Source organism: Anolis sagrei, chromosome 6 (assembly GCF_037176765.1).
Source record: "Anolis sagrei isolate rAnoSag1 chromosome 6, rAnoSag1.mat, whole genome shotgun sequence".
Classification (NCBI taxonomy): domain Eukaryota; kingdom Metazoa; phylum Chordata; class Lepidosauria; order Squamata; family Dactyloidae; genus Anolis; species Anolis sagrei.
This window is the reverse complement of record NC_090026.1, coordinates 62,070,544-62,087,433: the sequence shown is the minus strand read 5'-3', so window position 1 is coordinate 62,087,433 and position 16,890 is coordinate 62,070,544. Positions and strand designations below refer to the sequence as shown.

General features: G+C 38.9%; 1 protein-coding gene across 4 annotated transcripts in view; it reads right to left on the bottom strand.

The window, feature by feature from the left end:
- Nucleotides 1–5,560: 5,560 nt before the first annotated feature.
- GRB10 (growth factor receptor bound protein 10) overlaps nt 5,561–16,890 on the bottom strand; it is a 126,791-nt gene continuing 115,461 nt past the window's right edge. For all 4 annotated transcript variants that reach the window (XM_060781515.2, XM_067470155.1, XM_067470154.1 and 1 more), the window contains 4 exons: nt 16,239–16,305; nt 15,062–15,149; nt 13,708–13,801; nt 5,561–9,714 (listed from right to left, as the gene is read on the bottom strand). In XM_060781515.2, the coding sequence (XP_060637498.2) occupies nt 9,568–9,714; nt 13,708–13,801; nt 15,062–15,149; nt 16,239–16,305 (396 nt within the window). In that variant the 3' untranslated portion in view covers nt 5,561–9,567. The remainder of the gene's footprint in view (nt 9,715–13,707; nt 13,802–15,061; nt 15,150–16,238; nt 16,306–16,890) is intronic.

The window sequence follows — 16,890 nt, the reverse complement described above, 5'->3', positions numbered from 1 at the left end:
AGCCCTGGGTGGTTGAATCTGTCAATACAGAGGGCCCACTCTATTCCAAGCCAAGCTATACAGGATGCTTAAGGTGCCATTTTTAAAATAAGTAACAAAATCAGATTTTTTTCAAGTAAGGGGGTGTAGTTAGGGCTGACAGGGGTTTCCTTCTCCTCTGGCCTTACATATCTCCCCATCTATCCTTCACCCACACCACCTTTGTCCTCCTCTTCCATTGTCCTACCTGTGCTGGCTTCTTTCTCCATCCTGCATGTGGCCAGCTCCCTCAGCCTGCCTTTCCTTACTGTCAGGAACTTGGATTTGGCTTGTTCTCTTCCTTGGACAGCCAGCAGAAGCCATTCCTACTCTGCATGGGACGGTAATTCACTTATGGGACACTATTTGGGATCCTGGCCCAAGGGTTTAGGAAGATTGGGTCTAACCCACTAGCTTTCCTGCAAGAGTATCATGAAAGGAATGGGAGTGTTATAGCCTCACTGAAATCATTCATATTTTATGCAATCTTTCCCCCATCTTCACCATTGCTTCTATATAAATAGTGTTGTATTTTGCACATTAACTAAATGTGCCTTCCTCTCCCCCCCCCCCCCCCCCCCCCGGATCTGGACTTGCCCAACATTAGGCACCTGTAGTAGTAAAACTTGTGCGCCAGCTGTGCCCGTTCCTTGGGAAGTCTGACTTGGCCACGGTGGTCCACGCTCTGCTTACATCCCGTATAGACTACTGCAATGCTCTCTACATGGGGTTGCCTTTGAAGACTGTTCGGAAGCTCCAAATGGTCCAACGGGTGGCAGCCAGGTTGCTAACAGGGAGCATACAACTCCTCTGTTGTGCCAGCTCCACTGGCTGCCAATTTGCTACCGAGCACAATTCAAAGTGCTGGCGTTAGCCTATAAAGCCCTAAATGGTTCTGGCCCTGCTTACCTGTCCAAACATATCTCTCTTTACGAACCCTCTAGGAATTTAAGATCTTCTGGGGAGGCCCTGCTCTCGGCCCTGCCATCTTCACAGGCTCGATTGGCAGGGACAAGGGATAGGGCCTTCTCAGCGGTGGCCCCTCGGTTGTGGAATGCCCTCCCCAGGGACATTAGATCAGCCCCCACCTTCTTAACGTTTCGCAAAAAAGTTAAAAACTGGCTATATGAGCAGGCCTCCCCAAACGCAGTGTAGCGTTAAACTCTGATCTCGGAATGGTTGGACAATGGGACTGGACAATGACTGCTAATGAAATGCGGAGGACTTATGGATTTTATTGTGTTACTGATGTTAATTGTAATGAATTTTTACCTGTGTTAAATGTTTTTAATGTTTAAATTATTTTTGTACTGTTGTGGGTATCGAATTGTGCCATTTTGTAAACCGCCATGAGTCGCCCTCAGGCTGAGAATGGTGGTATAGAAGGATAGTAAATAAATAAATAGATAGATAGATAGATAGTTTAAATGCATTTCTCCGCATTGCTCTACAGCTCTCTCTCTCTTTCTCTCTCCATAGTTTATATTATTTTCGGGCTTGGCCTCATGTTAGCTGTCCCGAGTCCCCTTTGGGGAGATGGTGGCGGGGTATAAATATTGTTATTATTATTATTATTATTATTATTATTATTATTATTATTATTATTATTTTCCTATACAATGCCAATCCATGTGATACCATTATGACAGTGGAGGCACTTCCATATTCTATTCCTCATCTATAACAAGGAATTGTATCCTTCATTTTCTGTATAAAAATTACACAGGCAAACCAAAGACAGAAAAATTGAGTGTGATTGGCCTGAGCATTATGATGCCAAACAATTAAATGAAAACTGGTTAATATTCAATATTTGTAAATGGGTTGATGATGGAAGTTATCCTCCATCCAGAAAAGAATCTTGTTTTCCCTTACTTTTTAGTCAGCTCAGCATTATTGACAGATTCTGCAATTCTGCTTCCCAATCCTGCCACCTTCTGGAAGCTTAACGTTTCTGCTTATGTCTCATATTCTAGTTAGAGGATAATGTCCAGTGGCAATTATGTTATCAAAATGTGGTTTTCACAGAAGGACAGATTTGGAAGTATCCTCATGGACTATTGAGTCTAGTCCCCTAATCAATGCAATATTTTGCACCCCTCAACGTTTTCTGCCAATGGAGTTCGTGCCCTCCAAATAGGATGTTAAACCTCACAACTCTGTGTGTTTTTATAAGTTCCATATAAACTTCCTGCTCCTATTTTATCTCAGTATAGTTTGTTAACTGGGTTGTTGTGGGTTTTTTCGGGCTATATGGCCATGTTCTAGAGGCATTCTCTCCTGACGTTTCACCTGCATCTATGGCAAGCATCCTCAGAGGTAGTGAGGTCTGTTGGAACTAGGAAAATGGGTTTTCCTAGTTCCAACCCATTTTATCTCCACATTGGAACCTCTCATTCACTATGAACTTCCTTCTCTTTTAGAATTCGTGTATTTTCCCGTTGAAATAGGCTCTCCTAAAATCTAGAACATGTTTCTAGCTATTCTTGGGCCTCCCCATTTCTTCTATATAACTAACTCCAGGAGAATATAGTCACTCCCACCTTAGGATCCACCACCAGTCCATTAAGCAAGGCATCACTGTTGGTTTAGATGATATCTAAAACAGTTTTTTTACTTGTCCTTCCAACAGTCTAAGAGACAGTGAACTGGCCCTCTGCTTAAAAAGTTTGAAGACCCCTGATCTGGACCATGAAATTGTCTACAAGGCAAATTTGTGGGACCTTATATTCTTGACTACCAACAAGTATAATATAATAGTTGTAATCTCCCATTTTTCCTTTATGAATGTGTGATCATCTGTTCCAGGAAGGCATCGTCCAAGTCCTCAGTGTCTCTTGATGGTCTGTAGTAGAACCCCACAATAACATCCTTGTAGTTTCTTTACCGCTTAATTTTTATCCAGATGCTCTCAACCTGGCTTCCACAATTTCTCCAAAATAGGTTATACCCCTATTTTGCTATTCCTTTAAGGTGAAACTTCCCTATCCCTCTGCTGCAATTTCTGATCTACAGGGGGAAGTGGATTCTCCAAGCAATAACATACAGGCAGTCCCTAAGTTTCGAGCAAGATTGGTTCTGTAGATTTGTTCTTAAGTTGAATTTGTTTGTAATCCGGAACAGGTACATTTTTAAGTGTAACTCCAGACACACAGACACAGACACAGATATATATATTTACACACACATACATATAACGTTTGGATAGCAGAGGGAAGAGTTAACACCCTTGTGATTTGTTTTGTTGTCTGTGTCCCCGTTCAGAAGATTTCATCTCACTTTCTGTCCCTGTGATAATTGGATTCTGAAAAATATTGCTTGTTGTGGAAACAAGGATTGGTGATCAAGCTTCAGTTGAGACATCTTTTCCCCAGGATAACTCTTTCCGAAGTGAATTTTCCTTCCTCGGGGTAGATTTCTCTTACTTCCTGTTGTCTCATCCCTGTTCTTAACTAGAAGTCCTTTGTAAATCAGATGTTTGCAACTCAGGGACTGCCTGAATTGGCATAAATTAAGCTTGCACTAATTTGAAGTATTCTCGTGAAAGTTTCCTTTGGAATTGGCAATGCCTATAGCTTCAAAAAAATCCTGCTCTTCATGGTGAAGCGTAAACCTGTCAGAACTGGTCATTTGAAACAGATCAATATTAGTTGCCTGTTCGATATGAGGTGAGGCTGGCATGCATATCTTTAGCATGGAAAGGCAAAAATTGAAAAGAATTTCTCCAATCATTACATTAGAGCAGCATTAATAAAAGTATGGGAGAAATACAAAGGAAACTTCTATGATAAAACGCCTCTTTGGCTGTCTCCCATAGAAGCATATCATAAAAGATAAATTCCTAGGGACAAATGGCACACATATAAAATACTACTGGGGAAAAAAGGACAACAAGTGGAAACTAAAATCGCTAGAATCGTTAAGGGAAATTTACGAGAACTTATCATGGTTTCATTATGTCCAAATTACAGATTGTTTTAAAGAAGACAAAACAAAGGACTTTGCATCACAGGAGACGATCTGGGATATAGTAATGAAAAAAGAAAAGAAATTAATAAAATTATTATACCAAAAATTGCTTGAGTGGGACACAGAGACCGAATTAATAAAAGACAATATGATAAAATGGGCACACTATATTGTTTAAAGAATGGAAAAACATATGGAGGGAAAAAATGTATTCTAAATCGGCTGATATAACCGAGAATTGGCAAAAAATGTTTTTACGTTGGTATTTAACCCCTCAACAATTGTCCAAATTCCATAAAGGCATAAACAATAGCTGTTGGAAATGTGGAGACCAACCAGGCTCCTATTATCACGCTTGGTGGCAGTGTAGAAGAGTGATGACCCTTTGGAAAGAGATACATATTCAAGTACAAAGAATATTACAAATTAAATTTGAGTTGAAGTCAGAATATTATTTATTACATTTACTAGATTTTGACCCAGAGACAAATAACGATAAGTTATTATATCACCTGTCTGCCGCAGCAAGAACTGTGCTAGCAAGAAAGTGGAAAACCAAAGAACTTCCTTCACTCGAATTCTGGATTTTCAAGATTAGAGAATACATGGATATGGACACCCTAGCGAATATGACATATGAGACGAGCAAGAAAAAAAGGATTGGCAACCGTTAAAGAAGTATTTAAAAGAAATGAAAAACATCCAGATAGAATAAAGGTGAAGATAATTCAAGAATTAATAAAGGCTATTATTAATAAAGAATTAATAAAGGCTATTAATAAAGGCTATTAACTAAGAATTAATAAAGGCTATTAATAAAGGCTATATTGAGCAAGAATTCTGTTTTATTAAACCCTGTGGACTATACTGGAAGTCAACCAATGCACAGAACTCTACATGTGCTGATTATCACTTCACCCCCCCCCAGGCATGTAGCCGGGGGGGGGGGGGGGGCTTGAGGGGCTTCAGCCCCCCCCCCCCCGAAATTCTCATGGTGGTTCGTGAAAAGGCCTTACTGGTGCATTATTTAAACTTTTATGTTTATTCTTATCATGATCTGATCACCATACTCAATATATCCCATATGCATGGGGGTATTGGGGTAATGATACAAAAGGTTTGCTACGGTGGACCCTCTTTCACTTAGACTCAGCCCCCCCCCGAAACTCAGCACCCCCGAAACCCCCCCTGAAAAAAATTCAGCCCCCCCCCCCCGAATCAAAATCCTGGCTACGGGCCTGCCCCCCCCCTTATCCCTCACCCCCACCCTCTGCCACTTCACTAATGTAACTGTTTCTCTCTTTCCCCCCTGCCCTCTGTACTGTATGTAATATTCATAACTATGGAAATTGTACAATAAAGACAATTAAAAAAAAAAGTTGCCTGAATTTTTGAATGGATGCAGGGAGGGACTTGTAACATATTCAGAAACTGACCACTGAATATAACTGATATAATTCAAACAAATGTTACAATAGTGGATAATACTGAATAAAGTAATGTTTGCTGCTTTTGTCTTCAAGCCTTCACATCTAGTCTCTCCAATCACAAAATGATAACAAAATCAGCAATATAAAATGAATACAATTGTATGAATGTTTATTTCTAATTACAAGAAAGAGAATCAGTCCCTCATTTGTACAAAAATACCTGAAAGATTACAAATAAGTTCACTAGCAAAAGAAAGAACAAAGGAACGAAAGAAAGCGCTATTTACATTGTGAAGCAATGCATAAGGAGCATGAGGTTTTGTCTCTTACGTTAATACTTTTGCATTCCCTGAACACTTTCATTCCATTTTGCAGTTAAAATTCTTGCCTTCTGACAATATAATTTATAAGAAGCAAGTTTTGCCACTGGAAAGGTGCATTGATTGGTTAAAATGGTCAGGTACTTAGTGCAGAAAAGATAAGACAAAACATCTAAAAACGGAGGCACATGTTTCTTCAAGATTACTTCAACAAATACAAAAGCTGTACTTAAAAAAAACATCATCAGCAATTCAACTTACCTAGCATTTTTTTTTTAAAAAAATTACCAAATGATTTGGCATTTTCCTTCTCAACATATTCCAAGATTGCTACATGACATATTTTATTTAGCAAATAAAAATTACAGGCAAAATAAGCAAAATTCAACAGGCTCCAAAAACAACCCTGAGCATCCCTCTTTACATTCATGTCATTTAAATACAAACAAACAAAAAAAAGGAAGTCAAATGTCCTTCAGTCCTTGGTTTCTAAGCTGCCAACCAGCTTTATCTGCTGGAAATATTTAAGATTTTTCAAATTTTAATTTCCAGCCAAAAAAGGGGGGGGGGGGGGGGAGAAGAAGCTCAATAATGGTATGCTCAAGTAACGCAGTTACCACTTCGTTGTAGTTAAAGTTGGGAAAGAGTATACAAAATAGCAATCTACATTCATGATCATGATAGTCAAATTTTTTTTGTTCTCAAATTAAATAAAGATGGAAGTTCTATAAATATGAAACAAGTAGTGGGTATTGCATTAATGGAATTAAGCCATGTAAACACACTTATATTTCTAAAATTCTACGTGATCCTATTGAAAAAGCAGTGAGTGAGAGTATTAAATTTATAGAAATCACTTTTGGGAGAGCTGGAACAGAAAACGCAGAATGAAATTGGAGATTCAAGTTAGCTTAATTTGATGTTTAAGAACATTGACGAAAAGGATCAACTAGAAATGTAATATATACAAATAAAAGCAAGAAGGTTGCAGTAAAAAACTAGATCAAGTTTCTTCATCATACATGTAGAGATTTCATGGCAAAAGGCTATCAAAATGTGCCCCATAAACTAAAATACAGTGTTTCCATACCATTGATAATTCAGCTCATATGTATTATTCAAGCTGGTTGCGTTATCTTAAGCTACACTCAGAACTATTGGAATATTTTATGATTTTTTTAAAAAAACAACAATTTAGATGGGCTATTAATTAAATGAGAGATTCACTCTAATTGAATTGTTTAATTCTATATAACAGTTGGACACAGAGAAAAGACATTCAACTCAAACACTAATTCTGAAAAATCCTAGGGTGCTTTATAAACCATCCAAACTGTACAAACACTGGACTGTTCACAGTCATGAATGGTGATGTTACTTAAATGCTACTATGACCAGAAAGAAAGAGCATTTATATGTAAATATGGGATAACATACATGTTAATAAGAAATGTCCTTGGTTCAGAGGGTACAAACTTTCCATGTGGCATAGTCCATGCACACAGCTATGTAGAGTTAGCAGTATTTGGTCCAGCATGATGATACCAACAGGTACCACTTGTCTATGACCTAAACCCAAATTACACAAATTATAGCCAGGAAATCATATCTATCATGTGGAAGGTTATAGAGAATCTAAATCAAACATTATAGATGAACCAGGACTGAAGCAAGAAGAAATTAGTTTGCCAGATACAATCAGCCCTCAGTACCCACTGGTTCTGTATCCACGGATTCAACAAACCACAGCTTGAAATTATATCTACAGGGTGAGGCAGCATAACTTCCTTTTTTAAAATGCGCGCCATTCAGTTGGTTGAAGACGTAGTGGTCTCATTTGAGGTGGGAGTATAAAGTTTTGTCCTGACACAGTTCAGTCGCCATCATGCGTTGGAACAGTGAGGAGCGTGCTTTTGCCGTTGAGGCCTACTTTTCAAGCAGATTTGAGTGGCCAGCCCACGCTCCAGATTTGGCCCCTTGTGATTTTTTTCTATATATTTTTTTAAATCCCGTGTTTATGTGAACCGTCCAAGGACCCTACAAGATTTGAAGACCAACATCCAGGAAGAAATTGCCAACATAATGCCTGCTATGCTGGCAAGAGTCATGACAAACGCCAGAAATCGGTTTACTCAGTGTATGGAGAATGGGGGACGTCATCTACCTAAGTTGATCTTCAAAACCACATAAAACAAAACTTTACTTATGCGCCTACATTCCAATTTTTTTAAAAAAATTCTGATTCATACAATGGGATTTATTAAATTTTGAAAAAAGGAAATTATGCTGCCTCACCCTGTAAAAAATTTCAAAAACCAAACCTTGACTTGGCTTTGCAATGATTTATAGGAATAGCCTCTTGCCATTTCACAGGTCCTCCTAAACTCGTTTTGAGTTATTTACCATTTTTAAAAGGATGCCATTTTACTATGCCACTGTATATAATAGGACTTAAGCATCCACGGATTTGGGTTTCCACAGGGGATTCTGGAACCAAACCCCAGCGGATCCAAAGGGCCCACTGTACTGGCAGAAATTCTTTAGTGCATATATCCCCAAGTATCAATGGACAAAAATGACAATAACAAATCCCAGCCTGGTCAAGATGGCTGGAAATCGAGCCTCCAAATAAGTTTCTAGCCATTAAGCTGCCAGTCCTATTGTATTCTATATTCAACTAGTGGTACTTACATGGGTTTCTTTTGTTGAACTGAAAAGCTATATGACAGTGCTTGATAGATTATGTCCACAGTTTTTCATACAGACTCATAATGTAAGCTTTGGCCTACACTTAGAGGGCAGTACTGGTCTCATGTGCTTACGAAGCTGTGCAGCATATTTTCTGCTCTGTGATAAACTCTGAAAATTTAAGAAATACTGCTAAAAATAAAAACACAGAATTTGTGCTATAACAAATCACACCAAAAGTAACAGAGCCTCCACCCCCCCTGTTGATTTCAAATACTTATATGATAATTTAGCTTCGCTCTAGCTATTGACAGCAGATTATTCCACAGAGTATATTCAGAATAAGGGAATCTAGAAAGCTGGAAGGATGACTGAAAGCCTACCCAGATTAGATTAGGTCCAGACTATTTGTGCATGGGGTTATTAATACCTTGCATAACTGTCCAACCCTAAAGTACTGCCTACAGGCTGCAGCTATCATCATCCCTCTCAAGAATATGAGTGGTATTTGTTGGGTTTTTTTTTTCAGATTTTCATTGATATCGTTCCTTCAAGAACATCATCTGAGGTCTGCAGAGAGGTCAAACATCTGGATCCTAGTTCAGCGGTAACAATCGAACGCCACACAAGGTGTAGAGCGATACTCAGATCCTGTGTAAATGTAAAAGCTGAATCACTTCCTAATACAGACCGCATGCAATATCCCAAAAAGAGGAGTGCAAAACAAAGACAAAAATAGTGAGTGAGCAATAAAAAAAAAGTAAACACACTAAAATTTAAATTGTCAAGATTCTTCCAGGGCAAGAGTTCTCTTTCAATTATTTTGCTTCACCAACGTGATTCTGTTAATTGGATCAGCCAAGGGACAGTTTCCAGTTTTGTTTAGTGATTTTACAACTTTGGAGGGAGGATGGTGCTTGGGACATTCTGCAAAATCATGCCCGGGTATGACACAAACCAGCAAAATCTTAGTCTGCTGGCACCAGCTCAAACGATCCCTTTTTGAGTGCCAAGGTGCATATGTATTTAAAAAGACAACTACAAGTCTGCCAATGCCCCAGCGTGAACTTTCGTGTACTTTTTTTCTTTCGCAACTCCAGTCTGTGGGCAAAGTCAGTCTTCAACATGGACTTGAACAGATGTCATAAGGCCACACGGGTGCAGTGGTGTTTGAGTTTGCAGGGCAACACTCCCCTATTGAGTTGGTAGAATTCAACAAGCTGAATTAAGTCAGTGAATTTGGTGCTCCCATCATCAAGGCTTAAAAATATTTGTCCATCGTCTTCACACTGGAGAAATTAAAACAGAAATACAGAGTTTTAAAGGATATTTTAAGTGCATTTATTATGTTTTTACCATAATCCACACTGTAGTATTTAATTCTTTTTCAACTTTTGAATTGCACTTTTCCAGCTACGACCAAAGTGTGGGATTTTTAGGGAGAAAGGGAGGGTATAAATAAAGTAAATAAAAACAAATTACTTCAAGGTTAGATAGAAATTAGAGAAGGATGTTAACTCAAAGGAACTATCTCAGGCTAAGAGATAGTTCCTTTGAGTTAACATCCTTCCCTAATCATAGAATCATAGAATCCCAGAATTAGAAGAGACCTCGTGGGCCATCCAGCCCAACCCCCTGCCAAGAAGCAGGAAAATCACATTTATTTATTTATTTATTTAGACTATTTCTACCCCGCCCTTCTCACCCCCGAGGGGGGACTCAGGACAGCTAACACAGGCAACAATTCAATGCCAACGGTATCAAAACAACAATATAAAACAGCAATATAAAATCCATTACATAACAATTAAACAGTGATATTAATTAAAATTACATAATCACATAGAACAAATCACATAATCACAGGTCATTTAAAGCACCCTGATAGCTGGCCATCCAGCCTCTGCTTAAAAGTCTCCAAAAAAGGAGCCTCTACCACACTCTGGGGCAGAGTGTTCCACTGCTGAACAGCTCTCACAGTTAGGAAGTTCTTCCTCATGTTCAGGTGGGATCTCCTTTCTTGTAGTTTGAAGCCATTGTTCCATGTCTCCAAGGCAGCAGAAAACAAGCTTGCTCCCTCCTCCCTATGACTTCCCCTCACATATTTATACATGGCCATCATGTCTCCTCTCAATCTTCTCTTCGTTAGGCTAAATATGCCCAGCTCTTTAAACCGCTCCTCACAGGGCTTGTTCTCCAGACCCTTGATCATTTTAGTCGCCCTCCTCTGGACACATTCCAGTTTGCCAACATCTTCCTTAAATTGCAGTACCCAGAATAGGACACAATATTGAATCCAGACAAGACAGAGGTGCTCCTGGTCAGTCGCAAGGCCGAACAGGGTATAGGGTTACAGCCTGTGTTAGACGGGGTCGCACTCCCCCTGAAGACACAGGTTCGCAGTTTGGGTGTGATCCTGGACTCATCGCTGAGCCTGGAGCCCCAGGTTTCGGCGGTGACCAGGGGAGCATTCGCACAGTTAAGACTCGTGCGCCAACTGCGACCGTACCTTGGGAAGTCTGACTTGGCCACGGTAGTCCACGCTCTGGTTACATCCCGTCTTGATTACTGCAACGCTCTCTACGTGGGGTTGCCTTTGAAGACGGCCCGGAAGCTCCAACTAGTCCAACGGGCGGCAGCCATGGTATTAACAGGGGCTGGGCGCAGGGAGCACACAACTCCTCTGCTGTACCAGCTCCACTGGCTACCGATTAGCTACCGAGCCCAATTCAAAGTGCTGGTTTTGACCTTTAAAGCCCTAAACGGTTCTGGCCCTACATACCTATCCGAACGTATCTCGGCCTATCAGCCCACCAGGACCCTTAGATCTTCAGGAGAAGCCCTTCTCTCTATCCCACCTGCTTCACAGGTGCGGCTTGTGGGAACGAGAGATAGGGCCTTTTCTGTGGTGGCCCCCCGGCTTTGGAATGCCCTCCCTACTGAATTAAGATCAGCCACCTCGCTAATGGCATTTAGGAAAAAACTAAAAACCTGGATGTTTGAGCAAGTCTTCAATTGATCTTCGACGTGATGTTTGTCTGACCATGGATTAGCAATCAAGATAACGAATTGGATGACGATTTTAACTATGAGATGTCCCGATCTGTATTGGTGGCCCAATACTATGTATGTTTTTGTATGTATTCCTAATTTTAATTTTTATATGCTTAAAGTGAACTGTATCTTTTAACATGTTGTAAACCGCAATGAGTCGCCGCACAGGCTGAGATATTAGCGGTATACAAGCATACCAAATAAATAAATAAATAATATTCCAGATGTGGTCTGACCAAGGCAGAGTAGAGGGGTAGCATGTCTTCCCTGGATCTAGACACTATACTCCTATTTATGCAGCCCAAAATCCCATTGACTTTTAAGATGCTGCACTGCATTGTTGGCTCATGTTTAACGTGTTGTCCACGAGGACTACAAGATCTTTTTCACACGTACTGCTCTTATTCTGTATTTTTGTATTTCATTTTTTCTGCCTAAGTGGAGTATCTTGTATTTGTCCATGTTGAAATTCATTTTGTTAGTTTTGGCCCATCTCTCTAATCTGCTCCTGTCTAAATATCTATTTCATTTTTTTAAGATTTACTCCCTCAAACTAATTGCATTTAGTCTCTTTCTCACCTGTCTTCTTCCTCTAACTACAAGAGAGGAGATTCCATCTGAACATTAGGAAGAACTTCCTGACTGTGAGAGCCGTTCAGCAGTGGAACTCTCTGCCCCGGAGTGTGGTGGAGGCTCCTTCTTTGGAAGCTTTTAAGCAGAGGCTGGATGGCCATCTGTCAGGGGTGATTTGAATGCAATATTCCTGCTTCTTGGCAGGGGTTGGACTGGATGGCCCATGAGGTCTCTTCCAACTCTTTGATTCTATGATTCTATGATTCTTATTGACCACTTTCAGTTATTCTTATCCCAAGTGCAAAACTTTCAGTAATCTGGTATAAACAATGCTTTACAAATTCCAATTCAGATATAGAATTTGAATAACTACAGGAAGTCCTGGGGTGACAGGCAAGATAGGTTCTGTAGGTCTGTTCTTAATTTGAATTAGTATGTAAGTCAGAACAGTTATATATAAAACTAGCTGTCCCCTGCCATGCGTTGCTGTGGCCCAGTCTCGTGAGCTGGAAAAGAAAGTAATGGTTTCTAATCTATGTAATTTCTTTATGCTTGTAGGTAAATTATATTTCTCCTTGTTTCTTTGTCAGTGTTGATGTGGAGAGTGTCTGGTTTGCCTACTCTGGAATATGCAACATATCACTGTCCTTCTTTAGGGTTCCCTTTCAAATCTATGATATTATATCTCTGTGTGTGTCAATCATATATATATCTATTTATATCTATGGCTGGATGGCTCTTTGTCAGGAGGGCTTTGATTACGGTTTCTTGCCCTAGTGAAGGGAGTTGGACTGGATGGCCTTAAGTATTTTCTGTTGGTCATGGGGGTTCTGTGTGGGAAGTTTGCCCTAATTCTGTCGTTTGTGGGATTCAGGACACTCTTTGATTGTAGGTGACCTATAAATCCCAGTAACTACAACTATTTTCCCCAAACTCCATCTGTGTTCATATTTGGGCATATGGAACATTTGTGGCAAGTTTGGTCCAGATCCATCATTGTTTGAGCCCAAAGTGTGCTCTGGATGTAGGTGAACTACAACTCCCAAACTCAAGGTCAATGTTCACCAAACCCTTCTAGTGTTTTCTGTTCGTCATGGGAGTCCTATTATACCACGTTTGGTTCAATTCCATTGTTATTTATATTTATAAATAAATTATTATTTATTTGTTTGTTCAATTCCATTTTTATTTATATAGATGAGAGAGAGAGAGAGAGTTAGTGTTTTGGATAGCACGGGGAAGTGTTAACACCCTTGTAACATTTCTTTTGTTGTCTATGCCCTTATTGAGAGGACTCCATCTCATTTTCCATCCCTGTCACAATTGAATTTTGAAATTTTTTGGTTGTTGGAGAAACAAAGATTGGTGATAAAGCTTCAGTGGAGGCACCTTTTTCCCATGATAACTTTTCTGGGAGTGAATTTCCCTTCCTAGAGGTAGATTTCCTCTCACTTCCTGTTGTCTCACCCCTGTTTGTAACTGAGGGACTGCTTGTACAGTACTTTTCTCGTGTTTCTGTTAACTATGGTACTGAAAAAATCATTTTGAATTGTGCTTTACATTTTTTGTCAGTTTTTCCCCAAAACTAAACACATGGAAATGAAAAGACTCCTGAGAAATTCTTAACAAATGCTTTAAAAAAATGCTATACTTACCGGCAGAATCTGAAAATGTTTGATTTTTTGATGATGACAGAGTGTGAGTACAAATGCCTTTGGGTTACTTTGACTATCCCGGAGAAGAAATAGCCTTGGGAGGAAAATTATAAGATTTTTATTAAATTTACTACAAATATTCTCAAAAAATTATTTTTTGTTTGATTATATTATCAGCATAAATCAGAACCTAAAAGTATTCACAATTACAATAATCCATACTTTAGAATTGTGAAACTATTGCATATTATAACAGCAACAATAACAATTTAAAAAGTTACAAAGGCAGACCAAGAAAAAATAATGCCTCAGCCCTAAGGAAATGATCCTTGGAAAATGTATACTTTGCGTGCATAAGGTTTCAAAGTAAATCCTAGCTGCTCTGCCCAACCCCTCAACCCAAGTAGTTAGTTACAAGTCTAATTTTCAATTTAAAAGTGTTACTTTTTGCTATTCTAAAATCTGTGTACTAAAAGCCTCTAATATGCAATACAAAACACATCTCCGCCTGACTATTCCATTGCTTCAATACTCAAACCAGAGCATAAATAACTAGCACAGTGAACAAAAAACAGCAAGAAGGCAACCATGTAATTCTTCTTAAACATATTCCAACAATTATGACAACAGTTATATTGCATCATTGGAGTATACGTGTGTGTCCCCCCACTCGTGGGAAAGCTTGATTCCACAACCCCTGCTATAATGAGCCCTCCTCCGCAAATAACCTGCTTCTCTTGTATCTCACCCGAGTTTTTAATTAGTTTTTCTTTTAATTATTACATGTAGCCCGCCCATTGTCACTGTGTTTGTGCTTATTGTAATTTTATATTGTTATGTATTCACATGTTTTATGTAATTATGATGTTGTTGTTTATTGTTTGCATTTTTGGTTTGCATTTTCGGTTTTACTCTGTTGTAATTTGTTGTTTGGGCTTGGCCTCATGTAAGCTGCCCCGAGTCCCCATCGGGGAGATGGTGGCGGGGTATAAATAAAGATGATGATGACGATGATGATGATGATGATGATTATTATTATTATTATTATTATGTAATTAATGTAGTTGTGCTTTCATTACAATAAAAAGAATATATTGATAAGTTTGTTATTTGTAATAAATTACTTTTGAGCTCCACTGTAGATAATATTTCTCTAATGGGTTGGGTATAGCTGGATAGATACAAGGCACTTTTCCTACACACCAGCAAAAGAAGATTGTGGTTTTTTCACTAAGGATAGGTATGCTGAAGGCTTTTAAGACTATGTGAACAAGGACACTGAGATCATGCTCATGCCCAAGATCTTGTAAGACATAGTAAGAAATTCTCCCCATCTCCAGGAGAAAATGCATACCCATCCACAAGGCCCTGCTGTTTAATAATCCGGTGTGATTCCTCTCTAGAGATCCTGCCGTGAAACCAGTGCTGTGCCCTATGAATACCTGAAAGAGAAATAAACAGTTAACACATACGTATTGTATTTACTTCACGTAATTTTTTTTCTGAACTTGCTTGTAAATTCCTTAGTAGGGGATTGATCATGTCTGCACGGGCCTGTTCATAGAAACTGCATGATAGTAGAATGTGTGTAGTGTCCACAGCATGACAACCACTAAGAATACATTTTTTCAACTCCCCTCTCAGGAAACTCATCAGTGGAACACTCCAGTTGTCTGCACAACAATGCATTCTGCAGAACCAATTTTGCCATGCCTTTGCAGCAGTGCTTCCAGTTAAAAATATCATTGGAGGATCATAGAATCATAGAATCAAAGAGTTGGAAGAGACCTCATGGGCCATTGTAGTTATCCTTCTGAATTGTCTTCTACAATGTGAAAACAAGATATTTTCAAAACATAAAGATATAGAAATGGGCAAGAGGCATGAGAAACCAGACACAGAGCAGACAGGACTGGATGGAGGGGGGCGGGGTAGTACTTCCTTGGATCAAAAGACCTGATTGGTTGGCCTTGCCTATTTGAGAGGCAAGAAGTTGTAGCCATTACGGAATGTCCTACTCCACTGTTGGAAAGTTCGGAGAACAGGTATTGAATATAATAGATAAAATCACATCCAAGCATATTAACAATGTCTGTAAACTTTTATTGCTATTCATCTGTGCAAGGAATAATAAACATCAAAATGTCTTGTACCTTTTTATCAGCGCTTACAATGGTTTTAGCTAAGAATTGGAAATGCGTTAGGGAAGTGGCTCATCTTAAATAGTGAATACTGTTGTATCTAGTATTACATAAAAGTTTAATATTCTTTGAGGGGAAACTAGGAGAGACATGAAAGCCTTCGACAAGACATGTTTATTGATATTTGGAAACTTAGTTGATTTCATAAGATATGTTATAGAATCCTTGATATTTTGGAAGATGAAGATCCATGATTATTTACTAGAAAGGGAGAAAATATATGTATGCTGTGTCAGAAAATTGCAGGGAGAATCTTTTCTATTTGTAAGTATTCTTAGGTGTGGGCATCAAACAACTTCAGATCTACTCATGAATTGTAATTCTTCTTACCTGTGCTCACTGTGGAAGGATGAAGTGGACTTTGGGTCCCCAAAATATTCATCCTCGTACTGCGTTTCTGCAGAACATAGCAGTCAATATAAAATACCAGTTAAACTGTTAATACTGTATTTCATACATTCTAAGAAGTTATTGATTATTTCAAGCTTTGATTCTAAGAAAAAATGAATTTCAAGATTGGGTACTCTAATTAAATATTTTTTGTTTTAAAAATGTTTAGCACTAACTTCCTGTGAATTCCAAGTAATCATGAAGTTCACTACATGATTTCTGGTCAGTTTCTGTCTGTCATCAAATATTCTACCCTAAACGATCTGCAGGAAAAGTGTTTCTTGTGTGTTTTCAAAACATTTTTGAAGCTGTGTGATTTGTCCAAGCTTACCCAGACAGTTTCCATGGCTAAACGGGAATGCTACTATATCACACCTACTCTTCTGGCACAAAAACAGGGCCAAATATCATATACATCTATATCTGTATCTAAATTGGCAGTCCCCAAGTTACAAACAAGATAGCTTCTGTAGGTTTTTTCTTAAGCTGAATTTGTATTTATGTTGGAACAGCCATATCCAAAACACACTCTCTCTCTCTCTCTCTCTCTCTCTATATATATATATAAGGCTTGGTTGATCAAGAAAAAAAT